This window comes from Oncorhynchus nerka, linkage group LG25, assembly GCF_034236695.1.
Source record: "Oncorhynchus nerka isolate Pitt River linkage group LG25, Oner_Uvic_2.0, whole genome shotgun sequence".
Classification (NCBI taxonomy): Eukaryota; Metazoa; Chordata; class Actinopteri; order Salmoniformes; family Salmonidae; genus Oncorhynchus; species Oncorhynchus nerka.
In genome coordinates, this window is record NC_088420.1 from 45,966,014 (window position 1) to 45,992,956 (window position 26,943).

At 47.9% G+C, this 26,943-nt stretch overlaps 1 protein-coding gene across 1 annotated transcript in view; it reads right to left on the bottom strand.

Moving 5' to 3' along the window:
• Nucleotides 1-3,621: 3,621 nt before the first annotated feature.
• The window catches only part of LOC115109576 (thromboxane-A synthase-like), a 94,096-nt gene continuing 70,774 nt past the window's right edge, over nt 3,622-26,943 (bottom strand). The window contains exons 11-13 of the mRNA XM_065009945.1: nt 6,475-6,613; nt 4,855-6,187; nt 3,622-4,510 (exon numbers count right to left, since the gene is read on the bottom strand). Coding sequence (XP_064866017.1) covers nt 5,953-6,187; nt 6,475-6,613 — 374 coding nt within the window. The 3' untranslated portion in view covers nt 3,622-4,510; nt 4,855-5,952. The remainder of the gene's footprint in view (nt 4,511-4,854; nt 6,188-6,474; nt 6,614-26,943) is intronic.

Genomic DNA, 26,943 nt, shown 5'->3' on the forward strand with positions numbered 1-26,943 from the left:
GTTATTAACATCATTGAAACCGGTAGGTGCAGATATTAACATCATGGAAACCGGTAGGTGCAGATATTAACATCATTGAAACCGGTAGGTGCAGATATTAACATCATGGAAACCGGTAGGTGCAGATATTAACATGGAAACCGGTAGGTGCAGATATTAACATGGAAACCGGTAGGTGCAGATATTAACATGAAAACCGGTAGGTGCAGATATTAACATGGAAACCGGTAGGTGCAGATATTAACATGGAAACCGGTAGGTGCAGATATTAACATGGAAACCGGTAGGTGCAGATATTAACATCATGGAAACCGGTAGGTGCAGTTATTAACATCATTGAAACCGGTAGGTGCAGATATTAACATCTTTGAAACCGGTAGGTGCAGATATTAACATAATGGAAAACGGTAGGTGCAGATATTAACATCATGGAAACCGGTAGGTGCAGATATTAACATGGAAACCGGTAGGTGCAGATATTAACATGGAAACCGGTAGGTGCAGATATTAACATGGAAACCTGTAGGTGCAGATATTAACATGGAAACCGGTAGGTGCAGATATTAACATGGAAACCGGTAGGTGCAGATATTAACATCATGGAAACCAGTAGGTGAAGATATTAACATCATGGAAACTGGTAGGTGCAGATATTAACATCATGGAAACCGGTAGGTGCAGATATTAACATGGAAACCGGTAGGTGCAGATATTAACATCATGGAAACCAGTAGGTGAAGATATTAACATCATGGAAACCGGTAGGTGCAGATATTAACATCATGGAAACTGGTAGGTGCAGATATTAACATCATGGAAAACGGTAGGTGCAGATATTAACATGGAAACCGGTAGTGCAGATATTAACATCATGGAAACCGGTAGGTGCAGATATTAACATCATGGAAACCGGTAGGTGCAGATATTAACATGGAAACCGGTAGGTGCAGATATTAACATCATGGAAACCGGTAGGTGCAGATATTAACATCATGGAAACCGGTAGGTGCAGATATTAACATCATGGAAACCGGTAGGTGCAGATATTAACATGGAAACCGGTAAGTGCAGATATTAACATCATGGAAACCGGTAGGTGCAGATATTAACATGGAAACCGGTAAGTGCAGATATTAACATCATGGAAACCGGTAGGTGCAGTTATTGACATGGAAACCGGTAGGTGCAGTTATTGACATGGAAACCGGTAGGTGCAGATATTAACATCATGGAAACCGGTAGGTGCAGATATTAACATCATGGAAACCGGTAGGTGCAGATATTAACATGGAAACCGGTAGGTGCAGATATTAACATCATGGAAACCGGTATGTGCAGATATTAACATCATGGAAACCAGTAGGTGCAGATATTGACATGGAAACCGGTAGGTGCAGATATTAACATCATGGAAACCGGTAGGTGCAGATATTAACATCATGGAAACCGGCAGGTGCAGATATTAACATCATGGAAACCGGTAGGTGCAGTTATTGACATGGAAACCGGTAGGTGCAGTTATTGACATGGAAACCGGTAGGTGCAGATATTAACATCATGGAAACCGGTAGGTGCAGATATTAACATCATGGAAACCGGTAGGTGCAGATATTAACATGGAAACCGGTAAGTGCAGATATTAACATCATGGAAACCGGTAAGTGCAGTTATTGACATGGAAACCGGTAGGTGCAGTTATTGACATGGAAACCGGTAGGTGCAGATATTAACATCATGGAAACCGGTAGGTGCAGATATTAACATCATGGAAACCGGTAGGTGCAGATATTAACATGGAAACCGGTAGGTGCAGATATTAACATCATGGAAACCGGTAGGTGTAGTTATTAACATCATGGAAACCAGTAGGTGAAGATATTACCATCATGGAAACCGGTAGGTGCAGATATTAACATCATGGAAACCGGTAGGTGCAGATATTAACATCATGGAAACCGGTAGGTGCAGATATTAACATCATGGAAACCGGTAGGTGTAGTTATTAACATCATGGAAACCAGTAGGTGAAGATATTACCATCATGGAAACCGGTAGGTGCAGATATTAACATCATGGAAACCGGTAGGTGCAGATATTAACATCATGGAAACTGGTAGGTGCAGATATTGACATGGAAACCGGTATGTGCAGATATTAACGTCATGGAAACCGGTAGGTGCAGATATTAACATCATGGAAACCGGTAGGTGTAGTTATTAACATAATGGAAACCAGTAGGTGAAGATATTACCATCATGGAAACCGGTAGGTGCAGATATTAACATCATGGAAACCGGTAGGTGCAGATATTAACATCATGGAAACCGGTAGGTGCAGATATTAACATCATGGAAACCGGTAGGTGCAGTTATTAACATCATGGAAACCAGTAGGTGAAGATATTAACATCATGGAAACTGGTAGGTGCAGATATTGACATGGAAACCGGTAGGTGCAGATATTAACATCATGGAAACCGGTAGGTGCAGATATTAACATCATGAAAACTGGTAGGTGCAGATATTGACATGGAAACCGGTAGGTGCAGATATTAACATCATAGAAACCGGTAGGGGGAAGGTCATTGTAAATAGACCGGGTAGCCATTTCATTAATTGTTTAGCAGTCTTCTAGCTTGGGGGTAGAAGCTGTTAAGGAGCCTTTTGGACCTAGACTTGATGTTCCAGTACCCCTTGCCGTGCGGTAGCAGAGAGAACAGTCTATGATTTGGGTGACTGGAGTCTGACAATTCTTTGGGCCTTCCTCTGATGACAGGAAACTTGACCCCAATGATATACTGGGCCGTACCCTCTGTAGTGCCTTACGGTCGGATGCTGAGCAGTTGCCATACCAGGCGGTGATGCAACCGGTCGAGATGCTCTCGATGGTGCAGCTGTAGAACTTTTTGAGGATCTGGGGACCCATGACAAATCTCTTCAGTCTCCTTAGGTGGAAAAGGTGTTGTCGTGCCCTCTTCACGACTATCTTGGTGTGTTTGGACCATGACATAACATTGAGTCAATACCTGAACTGTTTACAATACAATATTATGATTGATTGGATGGATGATTGTGAGGAAGATTAAACTCGCTTGCTTGCCATAGAGCAGTTGGTGGAGACTTTGCAAATCCTTAAATTGTTAGTTCCTCCAAATGACAAAATAACACTCATTACTTTATCCTGTATACAGTCTTTGGACAAGGGAGACTGGCCAGGTAAACAAAACCAAAGCATGGACCGTCTTACCTTGTCCATAGACTGCTTACAGGAAATCCAAAATGTTATTTTGTAATTTGGATGAACTATCCCTTTAACGGGGCAGTGCGGTCAACAATGTGATTTTCCAGTTCTTGTAATGATATTTCCACGCTATGGGGTCGAAATAACACAGAAATTGTGACCGGTAGGGTCTGTTTTTGGACCACAGCATGACGCCACAATCTTATCTGATTATTCCGACCAATGACCATTAATCTTTTATTTACTTATGTGTCCTACTTTGAAGGGGTAAGCAAGGTAGACTCTAGAGTAGACGATCCTATCCGCCAATCAGGGCTGAGTATGTAAATATATTTACAATAGTATCAAACCGCCCAAACGATCAGACAGCATTTCGATGGCAAAATGGTAGAAAACACACACAGTGATTTATTAGACATACAGTGATGATTTAATAGTTCACGGGCATGTTAACATCAATACTCCAATATGAATTTATACAGAGGTCAAAGTGTGTTGTTGTTCTATTGTAATCAGAACAGCCTTTTCCATAGTCTTTTCCATGCACTTCTCCCCCCAACCAGAGAGGAAGAGGCGAAGCGAGAGGTTTCACTCTCGCCAAAATAAGCCAGTTTCTATGGGCTTATTTTGGACTTATGCTTGTCGCCTGCCTTCCCGCCTTCGGGACAACGAAACTCCCATTGTTAGGGCGGAGACATGAGCAATGTGATTTCCCCCAGCCTGCTTCTTTCTCTCTCGCTAGTCCTGCAGAATCAACGTGGCGATCGATGTGCCATTGGCAGGGGCCTCGGGGGCCTTGATGAGGTGTTGACCTCTGTCCAGCACACTGCCTGATTAAAAAGGTGAGCCGCCCCTGGCCCAACCTCACTTTTCATGTGCTAATGGTCATTTACCATAGTAATGCTGCTGCTCCTCTGTCCACTTCCCTCAGGGATAGGCACGTGCATTGAGATTTTCTAGTTAAAGAAGAGGTTAATGCTAGCCCGGTCCTAGTATCTAAAGGGACAGCACCAAACCGGTGAGAATGACCATAGAAGTTAGCAAAACAGCAAAAAGAGATCTGGGACCAGGCTAGGTTAGCGCTACTTCACATAAGCAGTCATTGGATGGATGATGTATCAGTTTCATAAGAGCCGATAAAGGAGAACAGAGCTTCTATTCTTTTTGTGCAGGGGGAGTCACTGGTTCTCTCTCTGTCTCTCTTTTAGTGATTTTGACATAGATGCCATTCTTAGGACCGAGCGTGGTGTGAGACTTCAACCAGAGGAACCTGGAACATAAAGAGCAATATAGGGGTTAGAGAGAGCAAGGTCACAGCATAGACCGAGCCGTCTCCATGTGACTCTAACGGGGACTCAAGCAAACAAACTGCATCAACGCTGCACTGCACTAGACTTTTAAAGTCCATTTTCCTGACATTCTCAAAGATGGCATCTGAGCTAAACGTCTCGGATGTCTGCACACGCGTAAATTACCTTTAGGCATCAAGTGAAGTACAGTTTGTTGGAATCTTAGACTCTGTATTTCAATATTTTAACGAAATCAACTAAATGACCTTTAAACACTTAGGTTGAGATAAGGGTCAAAAGAAGGGCCATCGCAGGTCGAACCCACCTTAGTCTCTGTGCTGGCCACGATGTTGAACTTCCTGAAGACGTGCACCAGGGCCATCGCAGGTCGAGCCCACCTTAGTGTCTGTGCTGGCCATGATGTTGAACTTCCTGAAGACGTGCACCAGGGCCATCGCAGGTCGAGCCCACCTTAGTGTCTGTGCTGGCCACGATGGTGAACTTCCTGAAGACGTGCACCAGGACCATCGCAGGTCGAACCCACCTTTAGTGTCTGTGCTGGCCACGATGTTGAACTTCCTGAAGACGTGCACCAGGACCATCGCAGGTCGAACCCACCTTTAGTGTCTGTGCTGGCCACGATGTTGAACTTCCTGAAGACGTGCACCAGGGCCATCGCAGGTCGAACCCACCTTAGTCTCTGTGCTGGCCACGATGTTGAACTTCCTGAAGACGTGCACCAGGGCCATCGCAGGTCGAGCCCACCTTAGTCTCTGTGCTGGCCACGATGTTGAACTTCCTGAAGACGTGCACCAGGGCCATCGCAGGTCGAACCCACCTTAGTCTCTGTGCTGGCCACGATGTTGAACTTCCTGAAGACGTGCACCAGGGCCATCGCAGGTCGAGCCCACCTTAGTCTCTGTGCTGGCCACGATGTTGAACTTCCTGAAGACGTGCACCAGGGCCATCGCAGGTCGAACCCACCTTAGTGTCTGTGCTGGCCACGATGTTGAACTTCCTGAAGACGTGCACCAGGGCCATCGCAGGTCGAACCCACCTTAGTGTCTGTGCTGGCCACGATGTTGAACTTCCTGAAGACGTGCACCAGGGCCATCGCAGGTCGAACCCACCTTAGTCTCTGTGCTGGCCAAGATGTTGAACTTCCTGAAGACGTGCACCAGGGCCATCGCAGGTCGAGCCCACCTTAGTGTCTGTGCTGGCCACGATGTTGAACTTCCTGAAGACGTGCACCAGGGCCATCGCAGGTCGAGCCCACCTTAGTGTCTGTGCTGGCCACGATGGTGAACTTCCTGAAGACGTGCACCAGGACCATCGCAGGTCGAACCCACCTTAGTGTCTGTGCTGGCCACGATGTTGAACTTCCTGAAGACGTGCACCAGGGCCATCGCAGGTCGAGCCCACCTTAGTCTCTGTGCTGGCCACGATGTTGAACTTCCTGAAGACGTGCACCAGGGCCATCGCAGGTCGAGCCCACCTTAGTCTCTGTGCTGGCCACGATGTTGAACTTCCTGAAGACGTGCACCAGGGCCATCTTGATCTCCAGCTGGGCCAGCCTCATGCCCACACAGCTGCGGGGCCCCGCCCCAAACGTCAGGTACACAAAAGGGTGTCTGCTGGCCTTGGCCTCCGCTGTGAATCTGCATGGGAGAGAGTAGAGGCCTTTAGTGGTCAGTCTGGAGTACACTCTGATAGAATGCTAGTTAAATACACTTGAACGTGCATTCTGTATTGTATCATTGTATTATCACTTGTGTCAATGTAAAAGCACTCCCCGTTGTACAGAACACCCACAGTGGGACATAACGTGAGGCAATGACTGAGTGTAGCTGTGCTGTGTAACGATGTAACTGTGCTGGGACTTGTCTATGGTATCTTTATACTAGACCCATAGTAATGGAACAAGAATAGACTGACTGTCTCCTACCTGTCAGGGATGAACTTCTCTGGTTCGGGCCAGTTCTCTGGATCATAATGCAGATAGCCTGCAGGGATCTCCAGAGTGGCTCCCTTCGGTAGGAACTGTCCGTTGACCATGCAGTCCTCGTCTACGTCACCGGGCAAACCTGAAACAAAATGGCTGCTCAGTTTCAACAATGCGAATAAGAAATGGTGAACTGTGGAAACATGGGAGAAGTTTATTGGTCGCATCCATAGTTTAGCAGGTGTTATAGTGGTGCAGGGAAAGGTTATGTTACTAGCTCCTAACAATGCAAATGTCAAACAGCTACAATTTTAAGAAAATAAATATACAAAAAAAAGAAAGAAATCAAGAACGGTGGGACGAATCCAATTGGTATCAAAATGCAATCCATGCACATTGTACACCAGGGGGATTTACACAAGCTAAACTAAGAATGGTATGTACAGCAGCAGCTATACTACAGAGAGCTATATCAAGTTTCCAGGTTACAAATACAAAATATGCGGTGTGTATAAACAGTGTAACTAAAACACAATGTCCAGTAGGAGAAATAATAGAATAAACTATGTCGGGATTGGGAATCATTCTAAACATACATAATGTCAATAGTATCACTACGTTTCATACTATCATACTGCACGGAGAGAAGACTTGAAACCAGGAGGATAGAGACGCAGAGCCTCGGATATGACCATGTTTAGATATTTCAGATCCTGCACATTGGTATAATCTGGTGAATCCTACAAGATAAAAGCATTTATGTAAGTTACATTGTATTTACTTTGGTACCAAACAATCCCTATAACATCCCTACTGAAAGCAATCAAATCCAAGGAAGAAAAGGAGCTAAGTGCAATTTAAACTAGTGCCAGCAGAGAGCAGCAAAACATCACGTTATTCAGGTTATGGCTATGAGGTTATTTGGAGAGCATGGCTAAGAATAGAAGAGTTTGGCATTAGGCTGCACCAAACAAATCACAAAGAAGAACTACATCAGAAACTAGAGCAAGTTTGTATGAATGATGAGAGTGACTGAGTGGACATTAAACCTGTCTAGCACTGTTAAACACAAACTATGTGTAGTGCAGCTGAACAACCCTCTGTCCCTAAAACATGTGTGTGTGTGTGTGTGTGTGTGTGTGTGTGTGTGTGTGTGTGTGTGTGTGTGTGTGTGCTAGTGAAGAGCCTGTGAAGACGGCTCCATTGTCTAGCCTTGCGGTCACTTCTCATTGGGCGCCACACAGATCCCAAGGGGAATGACATGTCCCTAATGAGCACTAAGAGTTAACGCAGCTCTCTGCTCCACTGATGAAGCCCAGCAGCCGCCAGACCTGTTGTGTAAGATGGGCATCTTACCACGAGAGAGGGAGGGAAAGAGAGAGAGAGAGACATATAGAGAAAAAGACCTTCAGAACAGAAAGACAGTGAGTTTTAGCGAGGTCTGCCTTGCAGTGCCCTCTCTGCCTGCAGTGCCCTCTCTGCCTGCAGTGCCCTCTCTGCCTGCAGTGCTGGGTGTAGCTAATGATTATTCAAGAGATTCTCCGGTCATTTGTATACTTTTTGGCCAGTAGTTCTGAAAGTAGCGCGCACGAACCAGAAGTGGTCCCTTCAAAAAACTGCGTCACAATATGTGCTACACATCATTACTCTCTCTCACTCTGCTGTGGGTGCATCTGGCTAGCTGTCACTCAAATGACGGGGAGCTGAAGCTCATTGGTTGAAATCAAATTGCTAGGGGGCTGGCCCACATGGAGGGAAATGTGGGGGAAATGGCACAGCACAACTTTGAGAAAAACAGATGCTTTCAAACTAGGGATTTCGTGGCTAATTGAGGTAAAACAGTCATTCTGCTCACAGATTATACATGTATGAACTACACATTGACACATCTAGCCCAAAGCGGGAGGTTTAACAAATACTTTACACTACATGACCAAAAGTATGTGAACACCTGCTCGTCAGACATCTCATTCCAAAATCATGGGCATTAAAATGGAGTTTGTCCTCCACTCTTCTGGGAAGGCATTCCACTAGATGTTGAAACATTTCTGCGGGGACTGATGTTGGGTGATTAGGCCTGGCTCACAGTTGGCATTCCAATTCACCCCAAAGGTGTTCGATTTGGTTACGGTCAGGGCTCTGTTCAGGCCAATCAAGCTCTTCCACACCGATCTCGACAGACCATTCCTATATGGACCTCGCTTTGTGCACGGGGGATTGCCATGTTAAAACAGGAAAGGGCCTTCCTCAAACTGTTGCCACAAAGTTGAAAGCACAGAATCACCTAGAATGTAATTGTAAGCTGTAGCGTTAAGATTTCCCTTCACTGGAACTACGGGGCCTAGCCTGAACCATGAAAAACAGCCCCAGACCATTATTCCTCCTCCACCAAACTTTACAGTTGGCACTTTACACTGAGGCACGCAGTGTTCTTCTGGCAACCGCCAAACCCAGATTCGTCTGTCAGACTGCCAGATGGTGAAGCGTGATTCATCACTCTAGAGAACATATTTCCACTGCTCCAGAGTCCAATGGCGACGAGCTTTACACCACTCCAGCCAACACATGGCATTGAGCATGGTGATCTTAGGCTGTTGTGAGGCTGGTCGGCCATATAAACCCATTTCATGAAGCTCCCAACGAACAGTTCATGTGCTGACGGAGGCAGTGTTGCAACTGAGGACCGAAGCTTTTAACGAACTACGCGCTTCAGCGTTCTGTGAGCTTGTGTGGCCTACCACTTTGCAGCTGAGCCGTTGTTGCTCCTAGATGTTTCCACTTCACAATAACAGCACTTACAGTTGACCGGGGCAGTTCTAGCAGGGCAGACATTTGACGAACTGACTTGTTGGAAAGGTGACATCCTATGACGGTGCCACGTTCAAAGTCACTGAGCTCTTCAGTAAGGCCATTCTACTGCCAATGTTAGTTAATTGGAGATTGCATGGCTATGTGCTCGATTTTATACACCTGTCAGCAACAGGTGTGGCTGAAATAGCGGAATCCACTAATTTGAAGAGGTGTCCACATACTTTTGTATAGGTAGTTTAGTAGTCGCCAAAGTTGCAGAGCGTGTCTTTAATGCTTGGTGTACTGCAAGGCCAGGGGAGAGGGAGGGGGAGCGTTTGTGGTTTTCTAATTATGCAGATTCAATGACAATAACTTATCCGAATCCTGCGGGCCGGATTAACAAAGCTAACTCAACAAGTTGATCGGGAACACATTAGCCCCAGTGTGTTTGTTTTGTGGGGACCATAAAGGTGCATCAAACATCCTGGTTCTGCACCACGGGGCCTGACACAGAGCATAGTGGTAGGAGATGTATCAGACATCCTGGTTCTGCACCACGGGGCCTGACACAGAGCATAGTGGTAGGAGATGCGTCAGACATCCTGGTTCTGCACCACGGGGCCTGACACAGAGCAGAGCATCAGACATCCTGGTTCTGCACCACGGGGCCTGACACAGAGCATAGTGGTAGGAGATGCATCAGACATCCTGGTTCTGCACCACGGGGCCTGACACAGAGCATAGTGGTAGGAGATGTATCAGACATCCTGGTTCTGCACCACGGGGCCTGACACAGAGCATAGTGGTAGGAGATGTATCAGACATCCTGGTTCTGCACCACGGGGCCTGACACAGAGCATAGTGGTAGGAGATGTATCAGACATCCTGGTTCTGCACCACGGGGCCTGACACAGAGCATAGTGGTAGGAGATGTATCAGACATCCTGGTTCTGCACCACGGGGCCTGACACAGAGCATAGTGGTAGGAGATGTATCAGACATCCTGGTTCTGCACCACGGGGCCTGACACAGAGCATAGTGGTAGGAGATGCATCAGACATCCTGGTTCTGCACCACGGGGCCTGACACAGAGCATAGTGGTAGGAGATGCATCAGACATCCTGGTTCTGCACCACGGGGCCTGACACAGAGCATAGTGGTAGGAGATGTATCAGACATCCTGGTTCTGCACCACGGGGCCTGACACAGAGCATAGTGGTAGGAGATGCATCAGACATCCTGGTTCTGCACCACGGGGCCTGACACAGAGCATAGTGGTGGGAGGTGCGTCAGACATCCTGGTTCTGCACCACGGGGCCTGACACAGAGCATAGTGGTAGGAGATGTATCAGACATCCTGGTTCTGCACCACGGGGCCTGACACAGAGCATAGTGGTAGGAGATGTATCAGACATCCTGGTTCTGCACCACGGGGCCTGACACAGAGCATAGTGGTGGGATGTGCGTCAGACATCCTGGTTCTGCACCACGGGGCCTGACACAGAGCATAGTGGTAGGAGATGTATCAGACATCCTGGTTCTGCACCACGGGGCCTGACACAGAGCATAGTGGTAGGAGATGTATCAGACATCCTGGTTCTGCACCACGGGGCCTGACACAGAGCATAGTGGTAGGAGATGTATCAGACATCCTGGTTCTGCACCACGGGGCCTGACACAGAGCATAGTGGTAGGAGATGCATCAGACATCCTGGTTCTGCACCACGGGGCCTGACACAGAGCATAGTGGTAGGAGATGTATCAGACATCCTGGTTCTGCACCACGGGGCCTGACACAGAGCATAGTGGTAGGAGATGCATCAAACATCCTGGTTCTGCACCACGGGGCCTGACACAGAGCATAGTGGTAGGAGATGTATCAGACATCCTGGTTCTGCACCACGGGGCCTGACACAGAGCATAGTGGTAGGAGATGTATCAGACATCCTGGTTCTGCACCACGGGGCCTGACACAGAGCATAGTGGTAGGAGATGCATCAGACATCCTGGTTCTGCACCACGGGGCCTGACACAGAGCATAGTGGTAGGAGATGTATCAGACATCCTGGTTCTGCACCACGGGGCCTGACACAGAGCATAGTGGTGGGAAGTGCGTCAGACATCATGTCTCAGCTCTTTAGCCAACAAATTCAGCCCATTGCTTGTTCCAACAGCACACAGAAACGTCGGGAAAACATACTCCCTTGCAATGAGGGCAATGAAAACAAGAATTTGTTATTGGTCAAGTTCATGTTTTCTCCCTGTTTCTCCCATTTGGTGCCTAATGAATATGACCCAGGTATCAGACACAGGAAAGCTGCTGATGAGCAGTGTTCTTTAACAAAAGGGTCAGGGTTGACTGATCTGACCACCCTGACCTTTCTCCTAACAGGGATCACAGACAGACAGAGAGGGAGATGTTTTATTTATTTATTTAACCTTTAACTAACTAGACAAGTCAGTTAAGAACAAATTCTTATTAAAATGATGGCCTACCAAAAGGGAAAAGGCCTCCTGCGGGACGGGGGACCTGGGATTAAAAATAAACATATATAGGACAAAACACACATCACAACATGATACAGAGAGAGAGAGAGAGATGGGAGGGAGACAGAGAGAGAGAGAGAGAGTGAAAGAGAGGGGTAGGGAGTGAGAGAAAAAGAAAGAGGGGGTAGAGGGAGGGAAGGAGGAGAGAGAGTGAGAGTGGAATGGGGACAGATGGATTGAGAGACAACAGACAATGACAGACAGACACAGGGGAGGAGGCATCTGGAGCCAGGGTTGCGCTCCGTTCACACTGACTCCCAGGCAGAATAAATACAGAATATTTCCGGTCTGATAAGCGTGGTGTGCTAGGCCCTGTGTGGAATCATAGCCCCCCCAAACACAGCACAACATGAAGCCAGACAGGAATGACAGAGGGAGCTGGAGCGGCACTAAGTGGCTAATGGATGGAGGGACTGGGTGTCGAGGAGAGGAACCCCGCTCTGTCTGTTGCCTGTCCCGGGGACGTCCAGAGGGCACAGGGGCATTGGAGTGTGTTCTGAGCACCCCAGACCTCATCCTAAGACCCCCTTAAGCACCTGAGTTGGTTTGATGTCTGCTTGACTGCATGTGGTACATTGAATGATAACAATGATAACGTCCAGCAAGAATGCACTTTGAGACCCTTTCCAGTCTCCAGTCAACCTGAGCTCACTTCAAAACCTTCCAGACCTTCTTTTGAGGCTCTCTGAGGCCCTTCCAGACCCCATCAGAGGACCAGCTCTTCCTAAAAGACACAGATCAGTGTTTTAAAGGGCAGAGCAGCAGGGAGGGGGGGGGGGGGGGGGCACGGTCATGGTATGAGTCTGAGCCGTTCCATAAAACCGGCTGTTTGATCTCCTATCATCTACTGTTACTGACAGGTCGACCTCCCACACCTCGGCAGCAGGAGACCTGTCCAACCATCGAGCGTACGACTAGCTAAAGGTAGCCTTCTGTCAAGGCACACATTTGCACAAAACCATTGGTTCAAATGTAGGTGAAAAAAGTGGTTCTTGGCACCATACAGGGGGTGTCAAATCCTGGTAAACCCCTTTAAATCATTGGTTCTAGTGTAAAAGACGTCAAACTAATGCAGCCCAAAGGAGAGAGAGATTTGACTGGTATGCTGGGTAGAAAATCTCCATTTGGCATGTCTGTCTAAAGAGGGGTAGCCTCCTCTGACGCAGGTCTTGAGATCCACCCATTTATGTAACAGAAGCCAGTTGAACAGTGTCCCTCGACAGGCGTCTCTGACACTCACACAGGTACTACAACATCCACCAAAACACGGATGAAGTCATGATGGCCTGTTGGGGAGGCAGTCCCCCAAGACTAGCCTTCAACATCTGAGTATTTCAGGTAAAGCACTTTAAACACAGAACAAGCAGAAGGTACACGAGGAAGTATCACATTTACTGCATTTCACTGAAATTCTAAATTCATTGAAGACGTAAAAGTCCCGCTATGTTCAAAGCATCAAAGGAATCACCCTGAAAACACAGAGGAGCCGTTTATTGTTACTTCACCAGACACATTTCAAAGCCCCTCAGAGTCTAATATTCACCTCTTCTCTGCTGCAAAATGACATTCATTTCTGCACAGCCGGAAAGTGAGACTCCAAAGTAGTCGGCCTTCAAAGTGCCTGTGTGCTTACTTCTATTTCTCTCCCCCTCTTCATTACAGGGGCCTATTTGGAGGAGAAAAACAAGTCATTACTGTGTTGAATATGGGAGCTGTAACCCTCCCTTTCATGCCTAGTTTGCCTCAGTGGCTCTAGCTTTCATGTCCTGTGGCCTACTACCACACAGTGTGGTTGCGCCCCAAATGGCATCATATTCCCTATATAGTGCCTACTTTTAACCAGTAGTAGTGCACTATATGGAATAGGGTGCTGTTTGAGACACAGCCTCTGTGTCTGGCCCTGCCGCCCAGTCTTTCCGGTTTATTTACATTCTATTGCCCCCATTTGAAGGCCAGGGCCTGGGGAGGCTCTGAGACATAGGTGCGTTGGACACACACACACAGACACACACAGCCTCATCGAAGTGATCACACTGCGGCCCCCTTATCTCCGCTGTATCCTGCAGGCGGAGTTGCCACGGCAACGGTTACTTATGGTTATTGATAGTGATAGAGGCGTATATGTTCAAACAAGATATGTGGCTTTGGGGGATTGTTAATACACAAATGCAATGACTGTCGGTTTGCATTGTCTTCTAATAGCAAGGAACAAAGAGAGAGAAAGAGGAAAGAGAGAGAGATATGAGAGAGAGATAGGAGAGAGAGCGAGATAGGGGAGAGAGAGAGAGGAGAGAGAGAGAGATAGGAGAGAGAAACAGATAGGGGAGAGAGAGAATTAGATAGGGGAGAGAGAAAGAAATAGATAGGGGAGAGAGATAGGAGAGAGAGAGAAGAGAGGGATAGATAGGGGAGAAAGAGATATAGGAGAGAGAGAGAGAGAGAGAAGAGAGGGGGAGATAGGGGGTAGAGATAATTAGATAGGGGAGAGAGATAATTAGATAGGGGAGAGAGAGAAATAGATAGGGGAGAGATAGGAGAGAGAGAGAGAGAGAGGGGAGAGGGAGAGACAGGAGAGAGAAATAGATAGGGGAGAGAGAGATATAGGAGAGAGTGAGAGAAATAGGAGAGAGAGAGAAATAGGAGAGAGAAAGATAGGGGGAGAGAGGGAGAGCTAGGGGAGAGAGAGATAAACTCATCAAAAAAGAAATGTCCCTTTTTCAGGACGCTGTCTTTCAAAGATAATCCAAATAACTTCACAGATCTTCATTGTAAAGGGTTTAAACACTGTTTCCCATGCTTGTTCAATGAACCATAAACAATTAATGAACATGCACCTGTGGAAGGTCGTTAAGACACTAACAGCTTACAGACGTTGGGCAATTAAGGTCACAGTTATGAAAACTTAGGACACTAAAGAGGTTTTTCTACTGACTCTGAAAAACACCAAAAGAAAGATGCCCAGGGTCACTGCTCATCGGAGTGAACATGCCTTAGGCATGCTGCAAGGAGGCATGAGAACTGCAGATGTGGCCAGGGCAATAAATTGCAATGTCCGTACTGTTAGACGCCAAAGACAGAGCTACAGGGAGACAGGACGGACAGCTGATTGCCCTCGCAGTGGCAGACTAGGTGTAACAACACCACAGGATCGGTACATCCCAACATCACACCTGCGAGACAGGTACAGGATGGCAACAACAACTTCCCGAGTTACACCAGGAACGTACAATCCCTCCATCAGTGCTCCGACTGTCCGCAATAGGCTGAGAGAGGCTGGACTGAGGGCTTGTAGGCCTGTTGTAAGGCAGGTCCTCACCAGACATCACCAGCAACAACGTTGCCTATGGGCACAAATCCACCGTCGCTGGACCAGACAGGACAAAAAGTGCTCTTCACTGACGAGTCGCGGTTTTGTCTCACCAGGGGTGATGGTCAGATTCGTGTTTATCGTCGAAGGAATGAGCGTTACACCAAGGCCTGTACTCTGGAGCGGGATCGAGGTGGAGGGTCTGTCATGGTCTGGGGCGGTGTGTTACAGCATCATCGGACTGAGCTTGTTGTTATTGCAGGCAATCTCAACGCTGTGCGTTACAGGGAAGACATCCTCCTCCCTCATGTGATACCCTTCCTGCAGGCTCATCCTGACATGACCCTCCAGCATGACAATGCCACCAGCCATACTGCTCGTTCTGTGCGTGATTTCCTGCAAGACAGGAATGTCAGTGTTCTGCCACGGACAGTGAAGAGCCTGGATCTCAATCCCATTGAGCACGTCTGGGACCTGTTGGATCGGAGGGAGGGGGCTAGGGCCATTCCCCCCCAGAAATGTCCTGGAACTTGCAGGTGCCTTGGTGGAAGAGTGGGGTAACATCTCACAGCAAGAACGGGCAAATCTGGTGCAGTCCATGAGGAGGAGATGCCCTGCAGTACTTAATGCAGCTGGTGGCCACACTAGACAATGTCTGTTACTTTTGTGGAACTTGTTTAGTTTATGTCTCAGTTGTTGAATCTTGTTATGTTCATACAAATATTTACACATGTTAAATTTGCTGAAAATAATCACAGCTGACAGTGAGAGGACGTTTACTTTTGGGGGGGTTCAGATAAGGGAGAGAGAAGGATATCGGAGAGAGAGCATGTCTGTGCTCTCTGCAAACACAAAGCAAACCACAGAGAATCTCTCTGTGTGATTTAACAGAACTAATATATCACAACTGGTTAATCTTCTCCATCAATCTAAATACCAACAATGATGTGAAATATGTGATTTGATTTCACAGTAAAAGAACATAAACCTACACACAACAATAATAAATGCCATTCTGCAGGTGCTTTTATCCAAAGCGAATTACAGTCACGCGTGCATAGATATTTACGCACGGGTGGTCCCTGGGATTGAACCTACTACCCTGACGTTACAAGCACCAGGCTCCACCAACTGGGCTACAAAGGGCCACAATGACAGCATGAGACGGTGAAATGAGAAAAAAACACTTCAGCCCATTTTTCAATTTTACATGGGGTAGTCGTGGAACTGGCCAAATTGTTAATTAGTTTGACTAATTGCTGAAAGTGTTGGAAGGAAATTGATTGGATACTTATCACCTGGGGAGAGAGAGAGAGAGAGAGAGAGAGAGAGAGAGAGGCAGAGAGAGAGAGAGAGAGAGAGAGAGAGAGAGACAGAGAGACAGAGAGAGAGAGAGACATTCATTGCTAACCAATCCATCTCAACTCAAAGCTATGTTGTTAACACCAAAGAAATATAATTGACTAGAACAAACCAAGCCCTTCAGACCACAGCAATTTGCCTGGAACTCTCAGGGGTACACTCAACATGTCCGCTGGTCCACCCATCACAGAACACAGAGACACAAATCCCCTTTCTAGTAATTCTATTGCTATGATAACGCTCCACTCCTCTGACCATCCCTATTATGGGGCTGTGAACTCCCAGCTTCTCTAATGGGTCTATTTCACTCATCACCCAGCACCACTCAACCTCCCCTCTCTGCCTCTGATGGAGTCAATAACCACAGAGCAGCTCAATGTTGGACTGGATTCATCAGAACGGCCCCTGGGTCCACTCTATACATAGAGGAAGAAGGATAGATGAAATAGATAGAGGTTGTAATGGCAGGTTACAGGCCACACCACACTCATAGCAATAATACAGTAGCAGGCTTTTACAAAGGAGAGCTTGGATTTCAGAGCTGTCCACTGTCTATTATGCTTATACTACTGTTTATTATGCTTATACTACTGTTTATTATGCTTATACTACTGTCTATTATGCTTATACTACTGTCTATTATGCTTATACTACTGTCTATTATGCTTATACTACTGTCTATTATGCTTATACTACTGTTTATTATGCTTATACTACTATTTATGATGCTTATACTACTGTCTATTATGCTTATACTACTGTCTATTATGCTTATACTACTGTCTATTATGCTTATACTACTGTTTATTATGCTTATACTACTGTCTATTATGCTTATACTACTGTCTATTATGCTTATACTACTGTCTATTATGCTTATACTACAGCAAGGCACACACTATTGCTTACTGCTATGAAATACATCCCAGCGTGCTATATTCCATCTCAAAGTGTCACGTAAATATATTCTGTAGAACAGTATGTTGTGAGGAACTGTTTGAAAGAATAAGCAACTGTAATGCTATCATTGCCTCGAGAAGACACCACAGGGAAGGCAGCCTGAACCGTATGATCTACTGCTCAAAGAATGGCAGAAGTGTCACATCTCTCTCCCTCATTAAGCAAACTGAAGACAGTTTTTAGTGAGGACAGACCGAGAGAAAAAGAAGAGGGAACGAGAGAGAGAGAGAGAGGGTGAGAGGGTGAGAGAAATAGAGAGAGAGAGTGATATAGAGATAGAGAGAGAGAGGGAGATAAAAAGAGAGAGAGAGAGAGAGAGAACCCCGTTGCCACAGCTGTAGAGCGTGCTGGTTGTTAACCATGATAGCTGTTGACATTCAGCACACATCAGTCAGAGAGAGAGAGCAGCAGAGTTACTCAAAACATTTTGTTTAAGGCAATCTAACACTGGCATATTAAAGCCCTTCTTGTCCCACAAGCCCTTGCTTTGTTATGGGGCCCTTGTGAAGACAGCAGCATTCTTTTTCTCTCAAACACTCCAGTGCAGTGGATCATTTAGTTCTCTAGAACAACTCCTTTTCTTCCTGATATCTTACAGGTTTTGGGTTATTGTATCTTTCCTGACTGTCATGCTGCAATTCCACTTTTAGCTGCCAATGTGTAAAGTAATACAACTATAATACTGTCTATACTAACTACAGTTGAAGTCGACATACACCTTAGCCAAATACATTTAAACTCAGTTTCACAATTCCTGACATTTAATCCAAGTAAAAATTCCCTGTCAGATTGGATCACCAATTTATTTTAAGAATGTGAAAAGTCACAATAATAGTAGAGAGAATTATTTATTTCAGCTTTTATTTCTTACATCACATTCCCAGTGGGTCAGAAGTTTACATACACTCAATTAATATTTGGTACCATTGCCTTTAAATTGTTTAACTAGGGTCAAATTATTCAGGTAGCCTTCCACAAGCTTCCCACAATAAGTTGGGTGAAATTTGGCCCATTCCTCCTGACAGAGCTGGTGTAACTGAGTCAGGTTTGTAGGCCTCCTTGCTCACACATGCTTTTTTAGTTCTGCCCACAAACGGTCTATAGGATTGAGGTGAGGCTTTGTGATGGCCACTCCAATACCTTGACTTTGTTCTCCTTAAGCCATTTTGCCACAACTTTGGAAGAATGCTTGGGGTCATTGTCCATTTGGAAAGCTTTAACTTCCATGACTGATGTCTTGAGATGTTACTTCAATATATCCACATCATTTTCCAGCCTCATGATGCCATCTATTTTGTGAAGTGCACCAGTCCCTCCTGCAGCCAAGCATCCCCACAATATGATGCTGCCACCCCAGTGCTTCACGGTTGGGATGGCGTTCTTCGGCTTGCAAGCCTCCCATTTTTTCCTCCAAACACAACGATGGTCATTATGGCCAAACAGTTCCTATTTTTGTTTCATCAGACCAGAGGACATTTCTCCAAAAAGTACGATCTTTGTCCCCATGTGCAGTTGCAATGGCTTCTTCCTTGCTGAGCGGCCTTTCAGGTTATGTCGATATAGGACTCATTTGACTGTGGATATATATACTTTTCCTCCAGCATCTTCACAAGGTCCTTTGCTGTTGTTCTATGATTGATTTGCACTTTTCACACCAAAATATGTTCATCTAGGGGCCTGCCGGGTGGCGCAGTGGTCCACCAGAGACTCTGGGTTCGAGCCCAGGCTCTGTCGCAGCCGGCCGCAACCGGGAGGTCCATGGGGCGACGCACAATTGGCCTAGCGTCGTCCGGGTTAGGGAGGGTTTGGCCGGTAGGGATATCCTTGTCTCATCGCGCACTAGCGACTCCTGTGGCGGGCCAGGCGCAGAGCACGCTGACCAGGTCGCTAGGTGCACAGTGTTTCCTCCGACACATTGGTGCGGCTGGCTTCCGGGTTGGATGCGCACTGTGTTAAGAAGCAGTGCGGCTTGGTTGGGTTGGGTTTCTGAACCTTCATCTCTCCCGAGCCCGTACGGGAGTTGTAGCGATGAGACAAGACAGTAACTACTGACAATTGGATACCACAAAATTGGGGGATAAAAAAATATATGTTCAGCTCTAAGAGACAGAACTCGTCTCGGAGACCACAGCTGTGTGGTCCCATGGAGTTTAAACTTGCGCATTATTGTTTGTACAGACGAACATGGTACCTTCAGGTGTTTGGAAATTGCTCACAAGGATGAACCAGACTTGGCTGATTTCTTTTGATTTTCCCATGATGTCGAGCAAAAAGGCACTGAGTTTGAAGGTAGGCCTTAAAATACATCCATAGGAACACCTCCAAATGACTCAAATTATGTCAATCAACCTATCAGAAGCTTCTAAAGCCATGACATCCTTTTCTGGAATTTTCCAAGCCATTTAAAGGCACAGTCAACTTAGTGTATGTAAACTTCTGACCCACTGGAATTGTGATACAGTGAATTATAAGTGAAATAATCTGTCTGTAAACAATTGTTGGAAAAATGACTTGTGTCATGCAAAGTAGATGTCCTAACCGACTTGCCAAAACTATAGTTTGTGAACAAGACATTTGTGGAGTGGTTGAAAAACGAGTTTTAATGACTACAATCTAAGTGTACGTAAACTTCTGACTTCAACTGTATATACTGTGTACACAGAGCAATAAACAAGGGAACGCTTTTCCAAATCCCTTTACATGGATGCTAAAACCCTTTCCCATCCTCCATGACATACTGTAACTACGCAGCAGGCCACATTTCAAAAACAGATATTCAGACAACTCTTAGACAGGACAGAAATATGTTATCAATGGCTGTTTACTCAATGTATCACGGGGACTCAGGGAGATTGTTGCCTTTCCCTGTGCAAAGCCGTCAGGGCGAGAATTATGTGGGCATGAATGATTCAATAGAGATTCAATAGCGATGACCCTATGGGACGGGGCCAGACGTCAGTACTGAGACCCGTGTTTGGCCCCTGTAGAACACACACACTGTAAGAGCCAGGAGGATAACTGACTGGCTGGGGAAGATATTAAGCCCCAGCCTTTCTCAAGGATCAGCCTGAGCTCTCAATCCACCCTCTTTCTCCATGTCTTTCTCCCTCTGTTTCTCCCTCTCTTTCTCCCTCTCGGTCTCCCTCTCGGTCTCCCTCTCTTTCTCCCTCGCTGTCTCCCTCTCTTTCTCCCTCTCTGTCTCCCTCTCTTTCTCCCTCGCTGTCTCCCTCTCTGTCTCCCTCTATTTCTCCCTCTCTTTCTCCCTCTCTGTCTCCCTCTTGTTCTCCCTCTCGGTCTCCCTCTCTTTCTCCCTCTATTTCTCCCTCTCTTTCTCCCTCTCTGTCTCCCTCTCTGTCTCCCTCTTTTCTCCCTCTCGGTCTCCCTCTCTTTCTCCCTCTCGGTCTCCCTCGCTGTCTCCCTCTCTTTCTCCCTCTCTTTCTCCCTCGCTGTCTCCCTCTCTGTCTCCCTCTTGGTCTCCCTCTCGTTCTCCCTCTCGGCCTCCCTCTCTTTCTCCCTCTATTTCTCCCTCTCTTTCTCCCTCTCTGTCTCCCTCTTGGTCTCCCTCTCGTTCTCCCTCTCGGTCTCCCTCTCTTTCTCCCTCTCTGTCTCCCTCTCTTTCTCCCTCGCTGTCTCCCTCTCTGTCTCCCTCTCTTTCTCCCTCTCTTTCTCCCTCTCTGTCTCCCTCTCGGTCTCCCTCGCTTTCTCCCTCGCTGTCTCCCTCTCGGTCTCCCTCTCTGTCTCTCTGTCTGTCTCCCTTCCTCTCTTTCTCCCTCTCTGTCTCCCTCGCTGTCTCCCTCGCTTTCTCCCTCTGTTGTCTTTTCCCGGTGGTGTGACAGACATTTCTGATCAGTGAGCACAGAGAAACGTGACTGCAGGGACAGTCCTATCGCACACATGCACACACAAATGTGATAGCTCGCATGCACATGGATGCATGCATACAGACACACACACACCATCTTCAATCCTCTATATCTGTACTGGTTCTCTATATCTATTACCACCTGCATCGTCACACACAACCAGCCCTCCTTCAATCAACACTGTGTGCAACAAGCATTCAACACAAGGTGATTCAGAAATCTGAAGGTTCAGATTCATATCAGCATTTCCTTTTACCTCGCTCCCTCTTTCACACTGATTCTCCCTATCCATCTCTCCTTCTTTCTCCACCCCACCTTCCCTTTAACCATTTCCTTTTACCTCGCTCCCTCTTTCACACTGATTCTCCCTATCCAGCTCTCCTTCTTTCTCCACCCCACCTTCCCTTTAACCATTTCCTTTTACCTCGCTCCCTCTTTCACACTGATTCTCCCTATCCATCTCTCGTTCTTTCTCCACCCCCACCTTCCCTTTAACCATTTCCTTTTACCTCGCTCCCTCTTTCACACTGATTCTCCCTATCCATCTCTCCTTCTTTCTCCACCCCACCTTCCCTTTAACCATTTCCTTTTACCTCGCTCCCTCTTTCACACTGATTCTCCCTATCCAGCTCTCCTTCTTTCTCCACCCCACCTTCCCTTTAACCATTTCCTTTTACCTCGCTCCCTCTTTCACACTGATTCTCCCTATCCATCTCTCGTTCTTTCTCCACCCCCACCTTCCCTTTAACCATTTCCTTTTACCTCGCTCCCTCTTTCACACTGATTCTCCCTATCCAGCTCTCCTTCTTTCTCCACCCCACCTTCCCTTTAACCATTTCCTTTTACCTCGCTCCCTCTTTCACACTGATTCTCCCTATCCATCTCTCGTTCTTTCTCCACCCCACCTTCCCTTTAACCATTTCCTTTTACCTCGCTCCCTCTTTCACACTGATTCTCCCTATCCATCTCTCGTTCTTTCTCCACCTCACCTTCCCTTTAACCATTTCCTTTTACCTCGCTCCCTCTTTCACACTGATTCTCCCTATCCATCTCTCGTTCTTTCTCCACCCCACCTTCCCTTTAACCATTTCCTTGCTCTAAATATAAATACTTTTCTGACCTCCTTCTCCCTCTCTCTCTCACTACTTCCCCCCCTATCTTTTTTCATCCCTCTCTCCCTCATTCCTTCTCTCTCTACTAGTGCGAGGTCAGGTTTCAGGGTCAGGGAGTCTTAGTGATGGAGATGAGAGGCTCTATGCTGCCCTACTCAAAGCCCTCTGTCTCTCCTTCTCCATGCCTCCCCCCCCTCGTCCTCAAGTAATCAAGAGGACAGTGGCTTTTCAGGATCATCTGAACAATGACCCAAAGGAAGGGAAGGATGTTAAGGAGGGAGGGAGGAAAGGAAGGAGAGATGTTCACACAGCCCGGTCCTCGTTTCATCCAGTCTATTGAACAGAGAATAGAAAAGCTGCGTAGAGCGGCAGATGATGGGAGAGAGCAGAAATTATCAGTCATGGAAGTTAAAGCCTTACTGGAGTTAACTGGTGAAATCCCTGTAGAGATCACAGGATCACCCCACAAATAGAATGCTGTAGTCTGGATTCACACACCTTGGACCAGAACAGGAACATGGACTTTGTCTGCAGCTCAATGAAGGGAGACCACTTCCTCGGGCACTCAATATCAATAAATACAAGTTATTCTGTTATATTCTCTAAATATGAAACTTGCCATAAAACATGACCAAGTGCACAGAGGATGTTCAGATTGTTGCTTCGACAGCACAGTTGGTGGTATATGGATGGACTCTACCAAAAGGAAACGTATTATCAGTACACTGTAGTTCGCAGGCACTGTAAAGACCCCTGACTTGTTAGAGAGAGTACTAATGATTTCCCATTCGGAAAGCGAGACATTTATGTGGGAGCAGCCTTGGAACCGCAAACAGATCAAATTGGATCACTGCTGCTTTAACTGCCCCCAGTGTTGTTCTCGTAGCCTTGTGACGATCATGTGTCAATATCGGGTTATATCATTTCTGAGGGATGACGATTTTATTTTCGTGCACAACTAAAAGAAATAGATATAATTATTCTGGAATGAGTTTCTCTGCTGTTGGGCTGGATACATATGTTTAACATCGGCAATAAGATGAGAGACATAAGTAGGGGATATTTGAACCATATGATGCAGTGTTTATCATGTATTTCAGAACGCCTTGGGAACCCTGAGGTTAACAGAAGAAAACAGGCTGAAATGAGGAGGGACTACCTAGCACTTGTTTTCGTTTTTCCGTTGCAAAGGTGTCCACCAATGAATACAAAGGGACCAGCCGGCTGCTTAATGTGTGCTGTGTGTCAAGGAGCATTGGCAACTACCTCTCTCTCGCTCTCTCTCACTGCTTTTCTCCATCTGTCTCTCTCTATATGTCTCTCACAGTTTCTCTGTCTCTTTCTTGTGGTTTCTCTCCCTGCTCGTTATGAAGAATAACCCCCCAGAAATCGGCCTGTAGCCTATGTCTGAGCGATGCACAATAGAGTTTGTGCCAAATGAGTTCACATTTCAGCATGAGTGATGTTTTGACCTTTGACCTGAGCTGTGGGCAGAGGTTCAGAGAAAGCCCAAAGCCTCCTGCTCCCCCTGCCAGGCCTGGCATCATGCCATAGGCTTACAGCAGCTCTCACTTCTTTATGGCAGGCAGCCCTTACCTCTGCAACATCTATAGAGACTAGCTCCAGAACTTATAACCTTTTATCTGTAACTTAAACAATAGATGACAAGCTCTCTATTGTACTGCCACAGTAAACACTGAACCCTGCACCCTCTCTCTCTCCTTCTCCTCCATCTCCACAATGAACTATGTACCCTCTCTTTGCACACTCAATCCCTTTCCCTTTCTCTCTCTCTCTCTCTCTCCTTCTCTCTTCCTCTCTCCCTCTAATCCCCCCTCCTCCCTGAAGCACTCTGCCAACAGACAGACAATGTGGAAGCAGCATAACACAGCAGGGGCTGCCCAGGCTGAAACATGTCATTTAAGAAGTGCCGGTCTCTCCCCCTTTTCCGTCTTAACATCTTCTGCATGAGTCATTATAGGCCTTGCTTCAACTCATTCTGTTATTTAGGGAGATAATCACAAATTAATGAGAGGACCCCCTATGGACATTGACACAGCGGTAGAGAGAGAGAGAGGAACATTCATTAGCTGGTCAAAACAGCTGCAATGCTAACCCATCCATGTCAACCCAAAGCTATGTTAACACCAAAGAAATAGAATTAACTAGAATGAACCAAGCCCGTCAGCGGGAGAGAGAGAGAGAGAGAGAGAGACACATTTGCATGTTTGACTGCTCTAGCCTGAGTGGTACAGTCAGAAGACACCACACGGGGATGGCTCTTCTCAGAAAGAGAGTGAGGTGAGATGGTGGAGTCACCGCCGGCTAGCTTTCACAGAACACAGCGTATCTCTGCTGAAGGCTAGGCTGTCGTAGCCCGCCTGAACACAGCGTGTCTCTGCTGGAGGCTAGGCTGTCGTAGCCCGCCTGAACACAGCATGTCTCTGCTGGAGGCTAGGCTGTCGCAGCCCGCCTGAACACAGCGTATCTCTGCTGGAGGCTAGGCTGTCGTAGCCCGCCTGAACACAGCGTATCTCTGCTGGAGGCTAGGCTGTCGTAGCCCGCCTGAACACAGCATGTCTCTGCTGGAGGCTAGGCTGTCGCAGCCCGCCTGAACACAGCGTGTCTCTGCTGGAGGCTAGGCTGCCGTCGCCCGCCTGAACACAGTGTGTCTCTGCTGGAGGCTAGGCTGTCGTAGCCCGCCTGAACACAGCATGTCTCTGCTGGAGGCTAGGCTGTCTCAGCCCGCCTGAACACAGCGTGTCTCTGCTGGAGGCTAGGCTGTCGTAGCCCGCCTGAACACAGCGTGTCTCTGCTGGAGGCTGGGCTGCCGTAGCCCGCCTGAACACAGCATGTCTCTGCTGGAGGCTAGGCTGTCGTAGCCCGCCTGAACACAGCATGTCTCTGCTGGAGGCTAGGCTGTCGCAGCCCGCCTGAACACAGCGTGTCTCTGCTGGAGGCTAGGCTGTCGTAGCCCGCCTGAACACAGCGTGTCTCTGCTGGAGGCTAGGCTGTCGTAGCCCGCCTGAACACAGCATGTCTCTGCTGGAGGCTAGGCTGTCGCAGCCCGCCTGAACACAGCGTGTCTCTGCTGGAGGCTAGGCTGCCGTCGCCCGCCTGAACACAGCGTGTCTCTGCTGGAGGCTAGGCTGTCGTAGCCCGCCTGAACACAGCGTGTCTCTGCTGGAGGCTAGGCTGTCGCAGCCCGCCTGAACACAGCGTGTCTCTGCTGGAGGCTAGGCTGTCGTAGCCCGCCTGAACACAGCGTGTCTCTGCTGGAGGCTAGGCTGTCGTAGCCCGCCTGAACACAGCATGTCTCTGCTGGAGGCTAGGCTGTCGTAGCCCGCCTGAACACAGCATGTCTCTGCTGGAGGCTAGGCTGTCGCAGCCCGCCTGAACACAGCGTGTCTCTGCTGGAGGCTAGGCTGTCGTAGCCCGCCTGAACACAGCGTGTCTCTGCTGGAGGCTAGGCTGTCGTAGCCCGCCTGAACACAGCTTGTCTCTGCTGGAGGCTAGGCTGTCGTAGCCCGCCTGAACACAGCGTGTCTCTGCTGGAGGCTAGGCTGCCGTCGCCCGCCTGAACACAGCGTGTCTCTGCTGGAGGCTAGGCTGTCGTAGCCCGCCTGAACACAGCATGTCTCTCCTGGAGGCTAGGCTGTCGCAGCCCGCCTGAACACAGCGTGTCTCTGCTGGAGGCTAGGCTGTCGTAGCCCGCCTGAACACAGCGTGTCTCTGCTGGAGGCTAGGCTGTCGTAGCCCGCCTGAACACAGCGTGTCTCTGCTGGAGGCTAGGCTGTCGTAGCCCGCCTGAACACAGCGTGTCTCTGCTGGAGGCTAGGCTGTCGTAGCCCGCCTGAACACAGCGTGTCTCTGCTGGAGGCTAGGCTGCCGTCGCCCGCCTGAACACAGCGTGTCTCTGCTGGAGGCTAGGCTGCCGTCGCCCGCCTGAACACAGCGTGTCTCTGCTGGAGGCTAGGCTGTCGTAGCCCGCCTGAACACAGCGTGTCTCTGCTGGAGGCTAGGCTGTCGTAGCCCGCCTGAACACAGCGTGTCTCTGCTGGAGGCTAGGCTGTCGTAGCCCGCCTGAGCACAGCGTGTCTCTGCTGGAGGCTAAGCTGTCGTAGCCCGCCTGAACACAGAGTGTCTCTGCTGGAGGCTAGGCTGTCGTAGCCCGCCTGAACACAGCGTGTCTCTGCTGGAGGCTAGGCTGTCATAGCCCACCTGAACACACCGTGTCTCTGCTGGAGGCTAGGCTGTCGTAGCCCGCCTGAACACAGCGTGTCTCTGCTGGAGGCTAGGCTGTCGTAGCCCGCCTGAACACAGCGTGTCTCTGCTGGAGGCTAGGCTGCCGTAGCCCTCCTGAACACAGCGTGTCTCTGCTGGATGCTAGGCTGTCGTAGCCCTCCTGAACACAGCGTGTCTCTGCTGGAGGCTAGGCTGTCGCAGCCCGCCTGAACACAGCGTGTCTCTGCTGGATGCTAGGCTGTCGTAGCCCACCTGCTGCCAACTCCTACTGCCACACACTAAACAT